At 38.3% G+C, this 22588-nt stretch overlaps 1 protein-coding gene across 2 annotated transcripts; it reads right to left on the reverse strand.

Annotated features, from left to right (window-relative positions):
* Positions 1-968: 968 nt before the first annotated feature.
* asxl1 (ASXL transcriptional regulator 1) lies at positions 969-21585 on the reverse strand. 2 transcript variants are annotated; one of them, XM_056450067.1, is made up of 13 exons: positions 21050-21585; positions 14914-14996; positions 14768-14770; positions 14547-14664; positions 14283-14430; positions 9978-10051; positions 7839-7923; positions 7099-7218; positions 6231-6397; positions 6044-6140; positions 5832-5937; positions 4831-5743; positions 969-4708 (listed from the first exon to the last, which is right to left on the reverse strand). In XM_056450067.1, exons 1-13 carry the CDS (start codon positions 21104-21106, stop codon positions 1673-1675), a joined length of 5007 nt encoding a protein of 1668 aa, XP_056306042.1. In that variant the 5' UTR covers positions 21107-21585; the 3' UTR covers positions 969-1672. The 2 variants fall into 2 exon arrangements, with proteins under 2 accessions (XP_056306042.1, XP_056306043.1); XM_056450068.1 differs by lacking the exon at positions 7099-7218 and having other exon boundaries at positions 21050-21187.
* Positions 21586-22588: the final 1003 nt, after the last annotated feature.

Consider the following 22588-nt stretch of genomic DNA (forward strand, 5'->3'; position numbering starts at 1 on the left):
TGACTATTATGAACACGGAATGACTTTCTAACAAGAGGTTACATGTGCTGGTGGAGATTAAAGATACAGATGAGAGGTTTGCACTGACTGTGAGCTATGTTGCGTGTTGTTTTTGAACCCAAATAAAGACCAAATATATGCTGTGTGTAGTTTTTTGTAATTGGTAACATATCGAAGACTGTAGAGGTCTGTATGTGTTCATATATGATGCATTTCTGAATGTTAATTGTAATTTATAATTGCAGACGTTACAGCAGACTATTTGTATCACTGATTTGCAGTTATAATCAAATCATGTTTATAGAAAGGTTAGTAATGAACATTTATACACAAGTATTTATGTGTATAAAGCATCTGTTTTGCGTGAAGTGCTTCTCATATGATATGTGAACGACTCCTACCATTGAAACCCTTTTGGCAGTGGAAACGCAAGCCTGATAAAGATGACCCATACCGACCCATACCGTACTGTACAACTCAGTGGAAACGGGCCATAACATAAAAGGTAGTAAATTTGAACAGTGCACAAGGTTTAAGGGTCCAAATTGACAATGTATGAATCAGTTTTCAAACTTTATTTTAAAAACACAAAATTCCAGAGGATTATGTATGTGTGTGTGTATGTATACTGATATTCAGACCATAGTCTCTGCAATCATTTAAAGTAAAATTAAAGTCTCAACGCTGAGAAACTGTGGGCTCATGTGAGAAACATGTGAGATTGATTAAAACACAGAAAAAAAGAAATATATATATATATACACACATACACATACACACACACACATTTTTTTCAAATGTGTGGACAATATTTTATGATTAATACTGTTGACTACATATTTCCTAAATATGCAGCATTAAAAGAAATACCTGCTCATGGAGCAGAAACAAATCTAGAAACACTTTTATTTTTGCCCCCAGACTTAGGCCCACTTTACCCTTACTTAAAGAAGTTCAAATCAAGAAAATACGCTCACTTTCAGCTTTATTAGATTTGAATACTGTGCTTAACCGCCAAGTACAGACTGGACTTCACTTTGGATAAGAAAATAAAATGGAAACAAAAAGAAGAGTGAAAGCACTTACAAAATAACAAAAATGTATTTTCTCGTTTAATGATTAAAAAAATATTTCTTTGCAAGACATTACACACAAAATACTCCTGAAGCCCTCTTTACAGAGGTGCATCAAGAGAAGAAAAACAAATAGGAACGCCACCATTTTCACACTGAACTGATGACTGGTGTCAAGTAGATGAGGTAAATGTTTTGTTGGGGGAAAAAAAAGGCACAATTTACAATCAACCGTGCCATGTAAATTCACATAATAATACCAATAATAATAACAACAATATCATTATTATTGTAATCATAATAATATTAATAATAATAATAATAACACCATCATAACAGCAATAGAAAAAATATGCAACAAAAATACAGACTGAATTTTATCTTACAAGTAATCTTCCAGCCCTACTGTATTGCCTGACCCATCAGCAACGAAAAAAATCTGTCCAGCTTTAACACTGCAGTATACTGTCACTTTCTTTGCTCAAGAAGAGTCCAAGACTTCTGGTAGTGTCCCACCACTGGCAAAGGGCTAGAATTGTCTGGAGAGGTCAAAGTATTTGCTCTGACTAGTCGGCTCAGTTTTGAGGAGCTGCAACAAACTATCTGACAACCAGACATGACACACACAGTTTTGAAGGGCCGATGCAATCGTCATGGCAGAAAGCGCCACAGCCCTGGCACATGATCATAGCCTTAAGTCGGCAGGAACACTTGAGAGCCACTTCTTCTGCAGCACTGTCTGTAAATGCCTGGATGCCAAGCGTGGCACTCTGACCTCCACCGCTGCCGACACTCACACGTGGCCTTAGTTGGAGCACACTATCGGCTAAGGTGCGTGAGAAGCCACTACCATCCACCACAGACACATTAGCTGTGTAACTGAAGCTGGATGAGGACCCTCCGTTGCCCCCACTCTGCTGAAGTTTTGGTAGCTTGCCATATAGCTGGTAAGGGAGACTGGAGGCTGATGAGGAAGGAGAGGAAGAAACAGGAGAAACGGAGGTGTCTGCTTGGCGGGTATATGGATTTTTAACTTGTTCCTTCTTGGCCATTCTGACAAGAGACATTTCCATATTTAGCAGTCCTTCCATAGCTCCACCGCCTCCATGAAAACCATCCAGAGGCTCCTTTTTGGTTATTACAACAGACGTATTGCCACTGATAGGAGCAGGTGAGTTTTTGGTCAGAGCTTGTTGGCACGAAGGGCGCAAGGAGACTTCGTTTTTTACTGTAGCTACAGGGGAGAGCGGTTGCTGAGGTGGCTGGGATTTGTTTGGGCGCCAGTTAATCTTAACAGTTGGTACAACCTCTGATGGACAAAGGTCCCCATGTGGAGGTGAAGGAGCATCTGGTGTGTTTCTGCACACAGACTTAGAGACATTGTTAGGATGCTGCTGAAAGCTACTTGGCCTCTCAGGAGTTTCACTCCGTTGAGGAAGAGGTCCAGGGTGCTCTTTAATGACAGCGGATTCATAAACTGGAGCATTCTGAGAGTTCATATCCATTGAGGTTCTAGCGGTGGAGTTTAAGGGAAGGGATGTTATGACAGGTACTGCTCCTGGAGGCACAGCGCCTCCTGGTTGCTGAGAACTGAAGTGAGAGTTTGCGGACCTTGGGCTAGCTTCCTCAAACAGGCATGCCATTCGAGATGGAGCAGAACCTGGCGGGGAAGAACCAAAGTTCCGTCCAGGTCCAGGAGATACTCGAGCAGGTGGGGTTTTGTGCTGGAAGTCAGAACTAACAGTTTCTGTAGTCCCTCCCGACTCAGGTGGGCCTCTAAAACGTGGTCCCAGATTTCTCTGTGTTTGATGATTGGCTGGGTTGAGTGAGTTGCTTGAAGTGGCACCTGGAAGTCGATTAATTTCTAACTTGCTGGCTGAGTGGGGTTGGGGTAAGACCTTCTCTAAAGGTAGACTGCCTTGGAGGAGCTGTGTGACAAGAGGATTGTTGGCCTCTACTGTGGAAACTGGTCGAGATGAAACTTGGACTCTTCTACCGCCTGGAGTACCAGCAGAATTCTTTAAAACAAAATCTTCCCTGCCAAGAGGTTTGGTGTCATCCTCTGAAAAATACAGCTTCACACCATTGCCATTATCATTCAGTCGTGGATTTCTGCTTTGGTCCCTCTCAGTCTGGGTCAGAAAAGCTTGCACTTGGGCTTGTGAGGGTGCAGAAGCAATCTGGTCCTGAGAGTGGTTTATAGCATGGGTATTAATTGCATGCTGCTTGTGAGGATGAATGACTGGTTGGTTTGGCACACCATTAGGAAAGCAAGCCTGAATAACAGTTTGGGTATGGTTTTGATTAGATATATGGGCCTGTATAACCGGTTGCTGGTGTTGAGGAGGATTAACAATCGATGAAGTGAGTCGACTTGAGGTCTGAATAACAGGTTGATTTTGTGATTTTGTATTTTGAGTTTGCATGCCATTACTATCCATCTGGGCCCCATGCCAATCCACCATTTCATCTTCTTGTGATTCATTTTCAAAGTCAGATGCTGTCTCCGTTGAATCACTGTGTGCTCCAGTGTCTTCCTCACCAGAACATCTTGGTAGACAAGGTAGAGAGCCTGATTCATATTTACCATTAGCATCACTCCCTCCATTCCTATGTTCTTGTAGTATACCCTCTCTCATGGAATGCTCTTCTCTATTTTCTATCCATCCATTTCGGGCTGTAACAAGAGTCTCTTTGGGTAATTTCAAGTCTGAGCCATGCTGGATGACTCCAGTTGTCCCTGGGTGAAGTTCACCAGCATTCTTTTCACCTTCCCAAGGTTGAGAGGAAGCTGCCAATGTCCTGATGACATCCACACCCTGAGCACCAAATCTTGGTAGCGAGTCTGGTATAGAGGTGGGCACTAAAGAAATAGCATCATTTGATGATGAGGTGCAAACAGGCGTATTTGTTCTGCTATCACTTGACTCTGCTTCCTCGCCTCTCCCATCTTGGTGACTGCAAAAAGACTCTGATTCACTTGGCGTAGGCACTGGGGTGTCTAAGGTCTGCTCTGAGGCTTTATCACTTGGGCAGGCAGTCACCTCTTCCACTCCACAAATCTCCTCAACCTGGTCCTGGGAAGCAGGGCTGTCGGTTGCAGGTGGTGATAGCGTGAGTATTTTTGGAGATTCTGATGGTGGCAGAGATGGGTTTGATGATGGGTTTGAGGACACAGAAGAGGGAGATGGTTCAGTGAGTGGAGTGGAAGTTTGAGGCCTGTCTGCCGAATCTACACTAGACAGCTGTAATTGTGTTCCCGACGAATGAGAGCTTGCAGGCGATTCCTGCTCCTCCAAATCAACTCTTCCTCCTCGTCTTCCTCCTCCTCCTCCTCCTCCAGGTTCAACGGGACCTGGGTGCTCTCTTGAACGCCTCCCGCTGGAGCGATCCGGTATCCCAGTACCACCCCCCGGGCCGCTCCCCCCAGGCCCTCCCCCATCCCCAGAGGCTGCAACAGCAGCAGCGGCTTCCCGCTGGGCACGGGCTTGCTGTGCACGGGCCTTGATGTCCGCCAGGGTGCGCGCCCCCGTCCCAGAGCGCCGCGACCCTTCGTTGGGGGGGACGATGCGGGGACAGATTTGGTACGTTGGCGGCCCCTTGACCCAGGGCGGTTTGATCCGGGAGAGCTGTATCTAGTGGAGTGGGCAGAAGAGAAACACACATGAAACAAGAGTTAGACATAGGAAGATTGCTTTCTATAACTCCAATAAGTTTTACAAAAGACTAATCTGAAAAGATAACATGTCTAACATACCCGGATTGGCGGGACCTTGGGCTCCTCTGTTGTAGGCTGTGGCTTTTCTGAGTGCACACAGTCAACTGTGTTACGAAAGGACTGACGCTCATCCAGCCGCGCCCTTTTCTCGGGAAAGCTGGTGTAGGCCTGGGACTCGTCTGGTCTTCTCTTCTGTTCTTTGAGCTGAATTGCTGGGCTTGCTGTAGCGGGACTGGCTGGAGGGCTGCTTTCTCTGCTGCTTGCTCCAGTGCCTGCTGTGCCAGTGGTAATGACTGAAGCCCCATCATCCAGCGGATCAGTGGCAACAGCAGCAGTGGAGGAGGAAGAGGAAGAAGAGGAGTCTGAGCTTGCAGCAAAAGTCTGTCTGTCTGAGGCAGAGGATGGAGAGGAAGAAGGTGATGATGATGATGATGTAGAAGAGGAGGATGACGAAGGAGATGAGGTGGATGCAACAGCTGGTTCCGGTACTTCCGGTAACAGGCGTGTAGAGGTTTCTGGCTCATCGCAGGTTGAGCTTGTCGATGCTGGAGGAGGTGTGGGTACAGGAACCGGTGAAGGTACTGCCTCTGCAGAGAGGCTTTCTTCTGGTGCTTCAAGTTCTGGGTCAGTTTGAAGGACCACCTCTCCTTGAACTGCTGTTGTTTCTGGCACTGGTGATGCAACTGATGGTACCTCTTCTGGAGTTGCAGTGCTCTCTGTTGTTTCTTCTGTAGCCACAGCTGCAGCTGTAGTTTTGCAAAGTGTGCGCCTTGCCCTGCGTCTGAGGTCAGCCCGTGAACGTCGTCTGATACGGCCTTCTCTCCGTCTTCTTCCAACACTTCGCCTCTTGGGTGTAGCCACTGTAGCAGAATCAGAGTCTAGCACTGGACTGGCAGCATCTCCAGCTTCGCTCATTGTGAGCTTTAATGCCTCCTCTCTCGTTAAGCCAGACCTAAAGAAATCAATAAAATAAAATGTTTTACTTCACCAGATTCTAGCACAATAAATAATTCCAAAATACAAATAAAATGCCACTGAACCTTTGGCCATGGTACTCCTCGAAGAATTTCTCCTTCCATGCTTCTACTTTCTTCTCCTTTTCCATCTCTTGCCTGAAGCGAACCTGCATCTCATGTGTAAACTCACCTTCAAGAAAGTAAAAACATTCCAACTTTATCTGTTATAGTAAAATTGCCTAGATCCACTTGTCTTGGTCATTTTTCATGTCACAAGAAAATAGTAAGAGGTTCACCCTCAGCTAGACGTTCTTTCCAGCTCTGGGAGGCATGAGTAAAGAATTCATTATTGAGGGCCGAACTGCTTAGACGAGCAAGGCCATCAGGGCCAACCTACATATCAAAATTAGGCGACAATAAGAAACTGCAAACACTTGAAATAAGTGAAAATTAAAAAAAGTCCTTAAGAAAAAAAAAACATACCTGTCTGTCCACCTCTGGTAAAAGCTGGAGTAGTTGCTGCTGGGAGTGAGATGGAAAAGCAGCAAAGGTGCGTGTGTTGATGAGAGCACGAATGTTGGTGTTGACCAGGATGGATCCTGGAGTCTCAAAATCCACCTCCACTCCTCCTCGATTCCTTTTCATGGGACCTGCAAAATACAGTATTAGATTGAATATATACAAGAACATGGTTTAATGAGACCTAAAAGAATTTGTGAATGAATGGGAAGGGATATATGATTACATACGAACTTAAAGGACACTCTGGTCTGCATTCACACACAACTGTAAATCTATATGAATAAAGTGCTGGTTTCTCTGCTTATGTGGAGAGTGCTCTATCAGAACTGTAGTAAACAAGTCTTATTTTAATTCTAGTTAAACAATTATCTAATCTATAGTGCTTTAAAATTCAGTAACTGAACATTACCTCACCCAATTATGCAATTTTCTGAAAGTGTTATGCTTTAACAGTAGCATGCTACAAATTATTTCGAGGACAAAACTCAAACAGGATCTGTCACTAAGCCAGATACTATAGAATAAAACTAAAGTGCATTGATGACACAACTGGTGTGATTTTATTTCATGAAAAACAAACTTATACAATTTAGAAAACCAGCAGACAAGATTCACGAAGCACTATGTTCTTCATTCAAGTGTCAGGGCAAATTTGTTTATTTTTCTACTTCTACTCCACATGCCTTAACTTCCAGTTAGAAATAATTAAAGCAGGGACATTATTTGTCAATAGCTAGTAAAACCTGGGAGGAAGTTAAATACAGTGGTGATCAAGGGACTTAGGGATAGTAATTAATACATGGGGGTCCTTGGTTTTCATCCTCTGTACCTGAACGAAGACCACGAATGCTCTTGAAGTGCTGGGTGCGTTTCCAGCCCAGCTCGGAGCGGGTACGGAGAGTGGGGCCTGGACCCCCCCTAGAGCCTTCCCTGCGCCTCCCCGCTGCTCCTGAGGGTAAAGGTGGGGGGGAGGATGGAGGCTGGTGAGACTCTCTGAGAACGAGTGAGTGTGGGTAGGGCAGCTTGAGGCATTAAGACTACTGGCACTAAAGAGGCCAAAGTGACAAGCAAAGATTTGGCATTTGTGTGAAACACGAAAAGTCAAAGGGACTGCTATCCCAAGGCACAGAGAAAAAGAGGAAGAGGGGTGAATGGATATCTCTAAGGTGCAAATGCAAAGCAGATATCCAGGGGGAACAGAGCAGGGCTGACAGGACAAACCAGAAATACTGCTTTCACACTGAGGGGATATTGACGTTCAAGTGACAACAACGTCAGTGGCTTCTAGAAAAGATGCTGGTTTTAGTGCAGAGTTAAACAAGAAAAAGGAGGAGGCGGCTGTCAACAACAGGGAACTGTGGGAAAACTGCCCTTGGAAAAACTGCACTATAAATGATTAGAGAGTGTCAGTGCGTAAAATTACAAACACTGTCAGGCCGCTCAGATAAAGAGCATCCGCAGTCAGAGGGAGCAGGTATACAAAAACACCGCAGAGTGGGGGGAGGGTGAAAAATCAGAAAAGGGGACTGAGGGTGGGAAAAAGTGAACAAGAAAAAGAGCTTTTGTAACCTGATGGGACGTGTTCACCGTTGACCTTGAGAGGAGTGAGCACTACACGGGGCATCATCACAGCCTTCTTCCTCTGTCTCCCTGACTGTAAGAGACGGGAGAAAGAATCATGAGCACATACACAGTTCCTCCACAGACATGGAAAAATATGCTCAGAGAATTTAAATGGGAATTTGGGCATTCATATAGTGTCTAATATAGGGCTGCTCATAATAACTGATTGATTGAAAGGATGCGTTTTTAACCGATTAATGATTTTAAACGATCCGTTAAACGATTAAAAAAAATATTATTATTAATTGGCACATATTTGATAACTTTTGGGATGGTAACACATGCAACCACACGTGCCTACAGACATATTTTGCCAAATAAGCAAAATGAAAGAAGAATATTGCTGGTCACAGTTTGACATAGACGTGTTGATATTAAACCAGCACTGATGCTGATTGCTTCAGTCCTGGATCCGCATCATAAACACCTCTGTTTATTTGCACAATTGGATAAAAGAAGCTGCAAAACTTTATGAAACGTGCTCTGCTTTGGAAACAACCCGGCCACAAGTTGGAGCATCTGGGTTTTCTCTTCATCAGAGCACGCTCCAGCACCACTCACAAACACAACAAATAGGCTATAGTTGTAATGATTTAGTGTACAACCAACAAACCAACATTTTTTCCATTTGGAAAATTAGTTATTAATAGTTTTAATAGGCCATTTTTAAAATAGCCTACATAATGTACGGACCAAACAAATGCAAAGATTTTCGCATAATGATAACCACACAAAACTGAGGCTTTCATTTTATAGCTTATAAAACATGTATGCAAATGAATGCAATCTCATATGTAAACAACAAAATTGTTATATGCTATAGTAGCCTACACTTTACAAGAACTCAACTTGTCACTGTCTTTTGATCACAAGCAGAGCGCACACATGAACACAAGAGAGGAAATAAAAGCACACAAGCTCTAAGGTAAAACCAGATGCTCAAGACATTATCTTTAAAATAATATCTAATAAAAATGTTGACAAGAGGTTTGTGATACAAGAATACCAGTGGAGCATTAAGTAAATGCATATTTTCCATAGAGCGATTGATTTGAGGTAGCCTGCTATTTTTATTTGACGGAAGAAGAAAACATGATGTGGAAAAACAGCCAATGCTGGTTCTTAAAAAGGACTCAGTCAGTGTTTTTGTTTTGTAATCTAAATATGTAACTTAAGTGAAAAATATCTAGGAAAGGACTATTTATTTTATTCTTTTTAATTGGCTTATTTTATTTTCTGTTGGAAACACTGCAGGTGCATGAAGAAGTTCTGTTGTTATGTTCTGTTAATGTTCGCATGTTAAAATAAATCAGTATTTTAAAATGAAATATTTAATGTATCAAACACAAAATATACATGTCAATTAATAGTAATTTTTAATTAAATAATAATTCAATATTATTCTGACCAGTTAACAATTAAGATTTCGCTTGATGAGCGGCAGTTGTCGGTTGGCAAAATTAACATAATTGAGCATACCTAGTTTAATAATAGTTGAATGCTTGGATTTTATTTTTCTTACGATTAGGGCAAGTATAAAGCATGAAAAGACAGGATGGGAGATGAGCAGGCGTTTTCAGTTTAAGTAGGGGATTGACAATGACAAGTGGTAAGAGCATCTAAGTTTAACTATGCAAATGAAACGGAAAAAGCATGAAGGCAGTTTTAAGGTTGTGGCTATTAGTACTGGAGATTGTGAATTCAGTGCTTAAAATCTCAAATTATTTTACTGCATTTACTGTAAATTATCTGATTTGGTTTTGACATCGTTTAAAAAAACCCTGACCTGCAAAAACATGCAAAGAGCACAAGGTCTTAGTCATAACTAATGTACTCGGTATTATCTGTGGGATTTTCTTGATCTGACTCAGCATCAGCTTACTGCAGTTCAATAATGACTCATTTTCATGTATTGACATCACATATTCAATTGCCTTCCTGTCATAACTGCTGATCGGAGGAGTTGATGAGTGCTAGTGCATAAGGATGATGAGATGGTAATCCATTCTTGAAGGGCCCTGCGTGTAAAAATGAGTTACGAATTTGGTGTTTCAACGAAGAGTTGAACTTAGGCACAGCAGGTACCTGTGAAGAGCGACTGAGTCTTGTCTGTGGTTCTGTAGAGCAAGAGGCACTGGAGGAAGTGTCATCCACAGAGGCTAGAGGAAATGAGCAGAACATATGTTAATAATTTGACCCCAGTAAATCATGTTAATGTTGTTAAGTTCATTTGGATAGAAATAAAGTAACAAAAATAATAATGCTGCTGATTTTTTGTTCTTCAAATGAAGGTTTTTTTTAAATGCTGATCAAGTCTACTATAATATCAATATGAATTCAATCCATACACACACAAAAAGTAAACATGATCATAATTCATAGTATATGTACATAGTGAACAGTTTATCATAAGTGTAGGAGAACTAATTGATTCTCCTTCCTTATAGGTTGTTCTACAGAGTCATATTCTGTACACTTCTGTTTCCAGGAGTGCATCATTGTTGGTTGACTGTTTGGTATCAAAAGGAGAATGAATAGCAAAAAAAGCCTCATATGCATCAGCACAATAATGATATGAACCAAAAAGGGCATCCAACTTGAAGTTCTTTGTTAAACAGAACAAATGAAAGATATATTTTGAGCTACCCAGCCTATCTGTAACTACAGGGTACCACAAATTTACAATCACTTGTCACAGATGCATGATATTAGCGAGTTTAAACTGCTCTAAAAATGTAAGCTAACAGAAGAAGCAACAGAACCGGACTTTCACTTTATCCATTTCAACTCAAATTTTTCTTCTATATATCAGATGTGGGAAACCGCAAAGCAAAACAAACAAAAACAACATCTGAGCCAAAATAGTACATTTAAAATTCAATATATTCAAAAACAGTAGATGAGTAATGCCCCGACAACCTACTATTTCCCCTGAGATTCTGAGGTTCACATGTAACACTCTTTAAAAATCCATAAAGGCATGGAAGAGAGTTTATGAATGGAAATGGTGATTAAACAAATGATGGTTGGTTGGTCATGAGTAGGCCCACACGCAATCTGCGAGCGCACATTTCTAGCTCATCATTAATTGTTTATTTACTTGAGTAAATGTGTGTAAATTTAAATGTATTCAGTTTTTAAATTAATTACAGTAACATTATTGACTAATATGAAAATGTTTATTTGATTTATGTTCAATGCAGTTTGTAAAGTAATATTTTCTGTCTGTTAGTAGATATATTATATGAGACTTGCTTTGTTTACCAAACAAGGTGGATCTAATTGGATTTGAACATTAAATAAAAGTTAAAAAGGAAGTTAAAAAGGTATTAATTTTTATTTTACATATTAGGGTTTTAGTTATGATACCCCGAAAATAATTCCACAGAAATCCGCAGATTTTTACCAAAATTCTCTGCAGAAATAGCAAAAAAGCATCCGCAAATTCCATCTGGCCCTGGTCATGAAATAATGAAAGCATGACAGACAATAGATTTTCCATAGGTATTTCCTGGGTTTCCTGAAGTATTTACTACTGATCACACTGTGCTTCCCTGACGAGATGTGCATGACAATCGAAGCTTTGTGTAAAGATGCAGTATGTAAAATTGACACCCAGTGGTTAAACTAGGTATTGCAGTTCAAATTGAAAACACTTCACCTAGCCCCTCCTCCAACAACTCTAGTCTTATTGACCTTATTCTTCAATGCGGAAGTGCGCTCGTTTTTGCGATTGTTTTAGAACTTCCGATTCAGCTGCCTATGGGAGAAATGACTGAGAATAATAAATGGCAGAAAACGGTCAAACTACTTACTTTACAAACAAGTGTTTGCATGACAATACAGACATAGTAGAATATTATAATAAGAAAATATCAGTTTGCAACACCAAGCAGCAAAACGAGCTGTTTTTAATGTCTAAAAAAGAATGGAAGTGAATGAGACCGGAAGTCTCGAACAAAATGATTCAAATGGCTGCGCCCACTCGTATGCAGAGAATAAGGTGAATATCTAGCAGCTGAACAACAGCATAATCTACTGGCAATGATCACCCAAAGTACTGATTATTCTGTGTTAAATATTACTAATGCGAGTCTGAATACTATTTTAATTTTATGTGACATTGCCAAAAAAAAAAAGCATCAGCAGACAGTTCTTGCAAATAAAATAAAAATACTTGAAAATGATGTTTAGAACTGTGCAAACCAACAAATATTTTATAATGTTAAAGAGGTTTAATATATTAATATATTAATAATCTAAACCTTACTGTTTCGTTGGTTCTGAATCACTGTATTTAAATATTTCTGTCATGTTGTGTCTAGTGCAGACAGTAAAATTGCCTTTCGTTGGAATCTTGTCGTATTGTGTATTGTTAAGACATGGCATTACAATGTATGCTGCTAAGCTAATGTTGTTTATAATCGTAATATTTATTTTTTTAAAACTCTGAATTAGCATCTCATTTCGGAGGATGCTGCTGTCCTCTGAGGCCAAAATTTAAGCTGTGGCTCTTTACATTGAGGAAGTCTTCAAGACTTAAGTGAAACATGGTACTTTTTTCAATAAGGCAACCCAGGGTGCAAAAACATACAGTTGAAATCAGAATTATTAGCCCCCCTTTGAATTTTTTATTCTTTTTTTAAATATCTCATAAATTATGTTTAACAGAGCAAGGAAATTTTCACAATATGTCTGATAATATTTTTTCTTCTGGAGAAAGTCGTACTGGTTTTATTTTAGCTAGAATAAAAGCAGATTTAAATTTTTTAAATATAATTAAGGTCAAAATTATTAGCCCCTTTAAGCTATTTTTTGGATGGTCTACAGAACAAACCATCGTTATACAATAACTTGCCTAATTACCCTAACCTGCCTAGTTAACCTAATTAACCTAGTTAATCCTTTAAATGTCATTTTAAGCTGTATAGAAGTGTCTTAAAAAATATCTAGTCAAATATTATTTACTGTCATCATGGCAAAGATAAAATAAATCAGTTATTAGAAGTGAGTTATTAAAACTATGTAGTTTAGAAATGTGTTGAAAAAAAAAAAACTTCTCTCCATTAAACAGAAATTGGGGAAAAAAATAAACAGGGGGGCTAATAATTCTGACTTCAACTGTAATTAGGAAAACGGTAGTGGGCAGATAGAGAACAAAATTAAAAAACATTGCAACAAGAAAAGCACATTTTTAAAGAAGAATAACTGACTTTAACTTGTTCACTTAGCATGTTTCTTACATCTCTGCAAACTTAATGGTACTTTTATGCTTTAGAAGAGCCAAAAAATTACATACAGCACCTTTAACCTTATTTGCGATTTCGCTGCGAATAATTACCCAACCCCAATTCATATTAACATAGAACACTTTTCTAACAGTGAGTTTAGATACAAATGCAGCACCTCACATAGACAATATTTGATTTTGGATGAACCACTATGGCATTATCATATTAGCCCATTTCAAAATCACTGTATTTCTGCCCTCAAATTTAGTACCCGATAGATATATATATTTTTTTACTTCCCAGGATATTTAACAATATTTAAGACTAATGTTATACTGTTGAACTCTTTTTCCAGCATTAGATTTCTCCAGCGTTAAAAAACCATGGGAAGCCTGACAGAATGACAGCTAGTTCCTGGCTGAACAGATTCTGCAAATATAAGACATACAGTATTATACAGCCATATTAAATATAGAAGTTTTTTTTTCACATGCCATTTATAAGTAATGAGTATTCAAGTACTCCATTCTGAATCCTCCCAAAAGAGGATAAACGCAGGTGTACACCCCACATTATCAGGGGACGAAAGCAGCAAGCATTTAAAGCTTGCAATTGTTTTATGCAAAAAGAATAACAGATGCCTTAAGCATTGTATTTAGCTAATATTTAAATTAAAAAAAACATTAGATAGTAATAATGTCTAAAACATCTGGCTTTTAATACAACATTAATCCACATCAATCAAGGATGACTTTCTTTTTCTTCACACAAAAGCGCACAAAAGCAACATAATGTCATTTTCAGGCACAATATTACATGTATTCTCTTTCACGCCACACACAAATACATGTTCAAAACCACTCTCATCTAGGTCACTGCTGGATGTGTCATGTGAAGCAGTATCCATGGCAACACACACATCCAAAGCAAAAAAAGAAATCAATGTCTCTCAAAGCTCTACATGCTTCTTAAGCTCGGGGTATTTAATGCTCATCACCATTTGGAATCAAAGCTTTTCTTGAAATGAAAAGATGGGGCCTCTACTTTTCAGCTCTTTTATACGCTTCTTTAATTTATAAGCCTGTTCCACTTACTGCAAAGGAGGCTGAATGAATCAATTCTGGGGGAGAGAAAAAAATGAAAAGAATAGTCCACGCACCATCATTTTCACCACTAGCAGCAGCAGTCTCTGTGGAGTCGCAGCTTTCCTGCTCTGCTCCTTCAACTGTTGATGTGGTGGATGCTGTTGGTGTCCCGTCTCCAGACTCATTCGCTGATGGGCTCTTTGTCCACTGAAGTGCATTTTTCTGTTGGTGCATACAGACAGGACAAGTGGCTTGAGGCATCTAAATCCAGTTGCTAATCCACAGTTTAAGAGTGTGATGTGTAGAGAGAATGCTAGAAGGATTTATGGATTCTCTACCTTTAGGGTAAACAGACTCATCCTTCCAGGCAGCTTGAAGAAAATACTGTTTTTTACTCGGTCTCCTCTGACCTGAGAGTGAAGCATGGTGACAAGGCAGGCCAGTGGTGCGGTGCCGCTAAAAGAGCATGATATATAAAAATTGGTATCTACATGTTGCTCAAAAACATGAATAAACAGACAGAGTGGTTAAAACAAATAATAGCTAGATAGATTCTTACCTTCTATTTTTATATATAAAAAAAAGAGTTTGAGGAAAAAAGAGAGAAACAAAAAAATATCACTTAGTCAAAAGAGGCAATAAAATTGGAAACAATCTCAAGCGTAAACACAGTACACTTATATTTAGGAACTGCTTATACAAGACCTCATTTCTTTCAGCCCCTTTGTTTGGATGACATGCAGAATCTGTTTGGGCGTCATTGGGGCATCAGAAAAGTTCTCCAGAACCTGCAAGAGATCAAACATGGCACATCAAATCAGCTACTTCACAATTTTGTATAAGGTGTAATCTTTAACGTCTTAAGGCCCAAGGTGTTACACGCATTTTTTTATTTCTCTTTGCTATTTGGGCTTATTAGAACCTTATTAGAATAAAAACCCAAGTATCATCTTTTGATACAATGTACTTTTAGAGAAAGATGATGTCCATATATGTGGATTCATGGTCCGAATTTACATAAAACACTTTTTCCTGAATTTTTTTTATGTATGTCTGTAACAAAATATAAAACAAAAAGTATTTTAAACAGCTACTTAAGAGCTTAAATTTGCTGTCCACGTATGTGGACACTCAAGCCCTAGGAGGTTAAAAGATCCTTATTAGGAATGTGCAAAATCACATACTGAAATTCTAATAAACACCCTTCTGTCAAATTAGGGTGGTTTAGGATTCATTATGTTTATGTTTTAACATTCTCAGCGAAATTATCATGACATTATTAAAATAATTTTAGGCACAACTTAAAAAAAAAAAAATATCAAGTGGATGAGTGACTAAAAAAAAAAAAAAAAAAAAAAAAAAAAAAAAAATCAGTATCACAAACAGCAAATACATTCACCTGTATCTATATAGATGTAGTTGCAGAGATTTACAAATTGACAAATTAAGCACTCAGAGGGTTTTCCATGCTAAGAGGAAGCTAACTCTTCCATCAAATTGGTAGAGCATCTGACTGTAATACTTAAACCGTAAACAAGGCAAGCAAACGGAGACAGCTGATTGGTCAGGTTGATGTAATGTTCGCTTAATTGGAGTTCATTCGACAAATGTAGTTCCATGATCTACCATAATTCACATTAACTCCTTTTCACACAAGTCCAAAACCACTTCAAGTAGGCTTAAAAGCTATTGCAAGTCAAGAGTTTTAGTTCAAAATTTAGTTTTCCAACATGTTTCCCATACGATACTTCAAAATGTACACTTAAGAGACACCCAAAAATGAAAATCTACTGTTTACAAACCCTCAAGTGGTTGCAATCTTTTATAACAGCCCAAAGGTTTGGTTCCAAACATTTGAAACACAGAAGATGACATTTTGAAGAAAGGTGAAAACCAGTCACCACTGACTTCCACAATCAAAATAAATGCTATAAAAGACAATGGTTACAGGTATATTTTCTTTTGTGTTCTAACAGAAGAAAAACTCAAACAGATCTGAAACCAGTAAAAGGTGAATTAATGACAGAATTTTCATTTTTGAGTGAACTATCCCTTTAACACAGGCTGATGGAAACCCAGCAAGTAAGGGTTTTACTCTGAAAACCACTTACCAGGATTCTCTCAGTTTTCCAATCACAACACCATAAAAAATGCTTGCTTATTTTAAGACCATGTCAGCTTCAACAGAAGTACTCAGTTTGTTCATTTTTTTTAGATTCTGCACAATGTTTTGGCAAGCGTAACATCAAACTGAAGGTGATGCACACCACTGCACTGAACATTTCCAAGTTCATATGACAGGCTTTTAACCTATATGACAAGCTGAAAAATAACAACCTGCACTAACAGAGTTGAATACTAGCTTTGTGCAACCTCAAACAGAATATTATTCACATAAAATGAGCAATTCCAGTCATTTTTTCTTAGTATACAGCAAATATTTCACCCAATACTGAAGCACAAGACAAGAAGGGTGCAGGCAACCTTCTGCTCATTCAGTGGTTAAATCAGGAAGCACTCCATACACTGTGCTAAGTTGAGTCTAGAACTAAGGACACTGAAAAAGAAAATGGAACAGCACAAGCTATAAAAGAAATACACATTCAATTATAAAATACCAGATGCATTTCCTGCAGGAAGCAGTCATGAAAACTGTCAAGCTGTGAGAACCTCAAACAAACTACTAGGCAAACGACAAGACAAACTTCCCAGTTATTTATAACACAGTTCTGACAAGACAACAAAGCTCATGTGTATGAAATGCGACAGAAAAAGTTTGGAGCATTTATGTGTCATTATTTGTGCCAGCCTGGTCTTTGTTCCTCTCAGTCCTTAGGAAATGAAAACATATTGCGATATTTTATTTTTCTGCGATAAATATTGAGATAAGTATACAGTTTTACAAGATAGTTGGAACAGCACTATTTGATGATTTTTAGTATTCAGGTAGAGAAATTTAATAATCATCATGCAAAAAAAAATGCTTTTCCTACTTTGTCTCGTTTCTAGTCCAAATGTCAAAAAATAAATCTTAGATCAAGTAAAAATGCTGTTTTGTTTTCAACTTCAGAACAAATACAGCAAAAAAATGTTTTTCCTTAAAACAAGCTAAATTATCTGACATTGGAGTAAAATAATGTTGTCATTTTTCTATGAAATATAGATATTTAGACTAGAAACAAGACAAAACTTTTTGCACAAATCACAATAGTTTAAATAGAGTAATTAAATACATTTCTTTAGCTCCTCCTGGTCAACTATGATCCAGAGTTCCAGACTCAACATTGCATATCTTGCGATGTGAATATTGCAAATGCACACATTACGATATTAATCCTAAAGCAATATATTGTGCAGCCATAGCCTTGGTATTCCTAAAGTTACGTTGGCTAAAGTGGCTAAATCTTTAATATTACGAGTAGGCATGGGACGATAACCGTTTTCAAGGTATACCACGGTTTAAATAAAGTCAAGGTTTAAAAAAAAAAGCCAAAATTTTCTGTAGTACCTTTTCTAAGGTTTGTGTTGGATTTTTTTATTTTCACCCTAGCAGAAGTCAATGATTCATTTGAATTATTTAGCAGGACATGTTTACTAATCCAAAATATTTTTAAAATAAATAGTGTTCTAAGTGGAAAAAAAGTTTTAGTTTTTTACCCAGACAGTTAAAAATAATATATGTTTGAGCAGTGAGCACAATACCATGATACTTTTATCCAAGGTTATCATACCACAATCATAATTACGAGTAGCTAAACAAAGTGAAAAAAGATAAGTAGTTTGAGACCAAATATACTGTACAACTGTTTTCCACTACACTAAAGCAGAGCTGAATCCAAGCCTGCAGTCTGCCAGAAAGGGCTGTGGATGTGTAAGAAATCATTTAAGTCTATTATATCACACCAGGATTGATAATCATTCATTAGAAAAAGAAAAAAGTGATTAATGCATAACGTCCTAATTCTAAACTTTATAGTTGTGGATCTGACTTTGATATTATTTTAGATGATTTTTAAAACAGAACATGCTTTATGCTTTTTGACAGCTCATCAACAGTGTTTTGGTGGCCTGCATAAACACAAAAATTGTGAAAATGGTGACTTAAATGGACTACAGGACCAAATGCTGTCAAGCATATAGTGTTTCTATACAAATTGCATAATTTTTTTCTCCCACATTTAATGCTTAAAGGTGCAATATGTCATTTTTGCCACTAGAAGGCCTTTATTCACAACAAACTAAAGTGGTTTGATGATGCTGTGAGTGTGAAATCATGGGAGTTGTTATCTTCGTTACATCCTACTGGACTCATGTAGAAATCATCTTCATGGATGAGCTAAAATGTATAACCATTAACCAATGGAGTCCAATAAAGCACCATCTATTTAACTGTCCTTGGAAATTAAAGGTTTGTGACATTATTTGCATGGCCACACAAGGGCACTAGTTAATATAGCTTATTTCTCTGAGTTTGAACATTCAAAACCATTTGGGATAAAGCAAGTACAAAAGTCAGCAAAATGCAACACTGCTCTAATGGGTTTTTAATAATTTTAATGAAAAAAAAAAATCTTACATGATGTGCCTTTAATTTAAGATATGGATGTGGAGATGCTTGAAGTAATGGAGAAATATTTTCAGAGAACTAGCCAAGACTAACAACAGTCTCTAATCCTCATTTTCAAAGGCCTCTGATCCTCATTTAAGCTAGTGATGTCTCTCTCATTCCCACAAATATCCAAGCCATTTGTGAGGATGCAATATTAAAATGGCCACAAAAAAAAAAAAAAACAACCGCAGCTTTTCCCCACTTCCAGCACAAAGATGAACAAAACCCAAATTTTCTCTTACAAACAGACACATTAGAGTAACCTTCAGGAAGGAACTGCAGTGAATGACCAGAAACACTAAAATAGGTGACCTGCTTCACATTTCCCATTGCATCTAAGTGTATTGCCGAGATGATCTGATATACACTGGCCTTGAGCCTAAGATTCTGGTTGCATCTGATTCCCAGAATCCTAAACCTGCCACTTCACTTTGCTGCTTTTGTTCAATCAGTCATTATATAACTATATTAATCATGTTTAAATCATCCAAAGTGATCATTTTTAATTAATGCAAGTCAATATATGATGTTGTATTAAAAATAAAAACCTACATTCATGTATTCAGTCTATTTTATTATGAAAGTGCCCTTACGCCCAGATCTCCCAGAGAGCCTGTCCCATTACTAGAGGCAAGGAGCTGGTGGGTTACTATTTTTCTTGGTATACAAACAAACATGCCCATACCTGCTTCCTGAAGCTCAATCACTGAATGTGGTGCATGCAAAAGTGCACGGTCTGTCAATTGGTACTAACATAACCAATTTCAATCTTCAACCTAAATCAACAGTAAAATATTTAGATCACAAAATATTAAGTAAAACATCCACATGAGAATGGATGTGACACCTCTTCTAAGTAATGACAAGTTACATGTCAGGGATCTGAAGCTTCGGTTTTTAAGTTAATTCATAACACTGCTTTATAATAAATGATACAAGCTGTGTTTCTCCAGCATACAAGGTCCCCACCCAAAACTGCTACCCTTGAGTTTTAAATCTACTTTCACCAGATATCATGTAATGTAGCTTCAACCAACATTCTTGCTTTTAATCTCAAACTAGCCATGAGCCAAAAAAAAAAAAAAAACTAGAAGAATATTACTAAATTTTAAGACTGCTGGGTGGGTCAAATTGTAGAGTGAAATCTGCCATGATCACCTAGAAAAGCAGACAAAGAACTGACACCTATAATCAAACCAAATTTTATTATCAAGATAGCAAAAACAAGACCACAAATTCAGCTGTACTGATGTATTGTGTATGAATGACACTGCATTTGACCCAAGGAGTGTTTTATTAATGTGGTCTCACATTATGCACCCAATCCTAAGATGAAGGTCTAGTGGTCAGATATATAAAGAGATGCCAGTTTAATGCCAGTTTTATTAATTTAATGCCAGTCTTTATAACAAGACTTGCTTTTGTCTAAAACACTGATGCATTTATACAAAAAAATTAACAATGACCCTGTAAAGATTAATGTTATATGAGAAACGATTTCCCAGCAGCATTAACCTTATGTTTTCATTTACATTTATCATACATTACAGACCTATTTTGGCCACCCTTTGACCACAACTATGGAGAATAAAGGAGAAACTGCACTATATCAGCTTCATATCCATTTATTAATAGACAATTGTATGAATACACATACAGTAACATAGATATTAAAAGTTAAAAAGCTAGCATCCCCTTAAAAGCGTTTAACTCATAAATAAATAGCTAACAAAGAAGATCAAGGGCTCACGAACTGCATACAAAACATAGAAATATGGCCTACTAAACGAGTGACTGATAAAACAATAAACATTTAACATACATTTATTAAAAGTAGTCTTTCAAGACAGCCACATCTTCTACACTGAATATTTTCAACATTTTACTCAGCTCGCTAAAAGAAGCCCTGCAAACAAAGGGTCAAACAGCCAGAGCTGCTAATACGCTAGGCTACCAGCAAGGGCTCTTTCATTCAAATGGGACACAAACACTAGAAATGAATCGCTTATGTCGTCAGGATAAACACAGGGATTGTGGATTAAGACTCGTGCCACTGTAAAGGTAAAAGCCGGGTTATAAAACCTAGAGTTACACAAACAACAGCAGCAGATTGCATATGTCTAACCCGACAACAGCTCGAGACAGCTTTGTTCGCGGCTCCCCTACAACACCCCTAACCCCTCACACAAGCACTAAACCGTTACAATTTGCTTAAAATGATTAATATATTACCATACGAGCTGCCTCAGCCCACGTGCGCTCCTTCTTTCTCTTCTGTTTGTCCTTCATTTCCTCAGTGTTGTCGAGCGGGTGCGGATTTCTGCAGCGGATATGAAACGTGTGCGTGATATATACGGCAAGCCCCGCTAGCGTGCTAGGCTAATAGCTGTAACACCAAACGGGGGTTTGATTGCTTTTCGCCTCTAGTACTCGCCTCGTTTAAACCCAAACGCTCTTCCGTATAACGGCTTGCACAAGAAAGCGATCGGTCGTTGTAGTAGCGGCGTTCCTGAGTGTGTTATTTTTAGGCTAACGAACGACTCCGCTGGTTAAATAGTGGTAAACACACACAGGGCGCAGAAAAGGCGAGCCCCAGCAGCTTTTGGCATACTGCAGGAAATCCTCAGTTTGGAATGCAAGACGAGGAGAACACAACAACGAGGTCAAAGGTCAAACACACTGCAGGAATGCAACACAAAAAACAATTGTCCCCATCCCCCTCTACTCAGTCGCTCCTACAGCCGCGGCTCATCTGACGCATCTGACGGAGCGAGGCCACGCCCATTGTTATGTGCGGCGAGATCAAACGTGATTCCTATTAGGCAGCACGACGCGTACATTAAAATAACTATAATTCATTTTTGTGCTTTGTGAAGTTTCTCTATGCATGTTTTTGACATAAACCTACCTAAAAATGTTGTTTGTTGCATAAGACAGCTAAGAGATATTCTTATATGCAAATAAAAATACAGTATGTAGATGTCAAGCTGTGCGTCTTAACCAAAATAACAGCTATTTCTGGATGAGCATCGTAATTAAATAGTTAGTATATGTTTTAAATATACAATCTGTATTCTGGTGTATGTCTCCTTTTATGGAGCTTTGTCACGGGGTCATCTTTCAACAGAAACTTGAATTGAATACAGCTATGGTTATCTAATCTAATGTACTACTACACACACACACACACACACACACACACACACACACACACACACACACACACACACACACACACACACACACACACACACACACAATATCAATAAAGCATTAAACTGATGATTTGTAATTGTATTGTGTAATGTGATATGTAATTTTGTTTATTCTGTATAATTGCAAAGTATTTTTAAGCTGAGCTTGTGGTTCTTGGTGATTCATAACATGCAAATCAATGTCTTTATCAATATGTGGTACTTTTTGGATGCTCAGAAGCTGTGGAAATTTAAAATGTAAAACAGGAAATACGTCAGGACCATTGTTATTGTTTACATCCCTCAAAATGGTCTATAGTCCATTATTGGGGTGCACCCAAATTTGTGCATGGTTCTTGGTGATACATAAAATGCAAATCAATGTCTTTCAGATTCAAACATATATAGGAAAAACAAAATTGATCCTTTGGTTTCAGGTGTATTGAAACAACTGGTCTGCACATAAGGTGAACATCGTTTTACAGCATTATTACCTTTAATTTTTTTAAGACTGCATTGTTAAATTCATGATCAAAATCAAATGTGTTTATATTTTATAATTATTCTAGGTTGAATC

This window comes from Danio aesculapii, chromosome 23 (genome assembly GCF_903798145.1).
Source record: "Danio aesculapii chromosome 23, fDanAes4.1, whole genome shotgun sequence".
Taxonomy (NCBI): Eukaryota; Metazoa; Chordata; class Actinopteri; order Cypriniformes; family Danionidae; genus Danio; species Danio aesculapii.

Bases quoted from the DNA above. Each gene is read 5' to 3' on its own strand.
- asxl1 (XM_056450067.1), bottom strand. From the start codon at position 21,106: ATGAAGGACAAACAGAAGAGAAAGAAGGAGCGCACGTGGGCTGAGGCA. The intron at 6,141-6,230 runs GTATGTTTTTTT...TTTGATATGTAG, and splicing joins TACCAGAGGTGGACAGACAG to GTTGGCCCTGATGGCCTTGC. The intron at 5,744-5,831 runs GTTCAGTGGCAT...TGATTTCTTTAG, and splicing joins GAGGAGTACCATGGCCAAAG to GTCTGGCTTAACGAGAGAGG.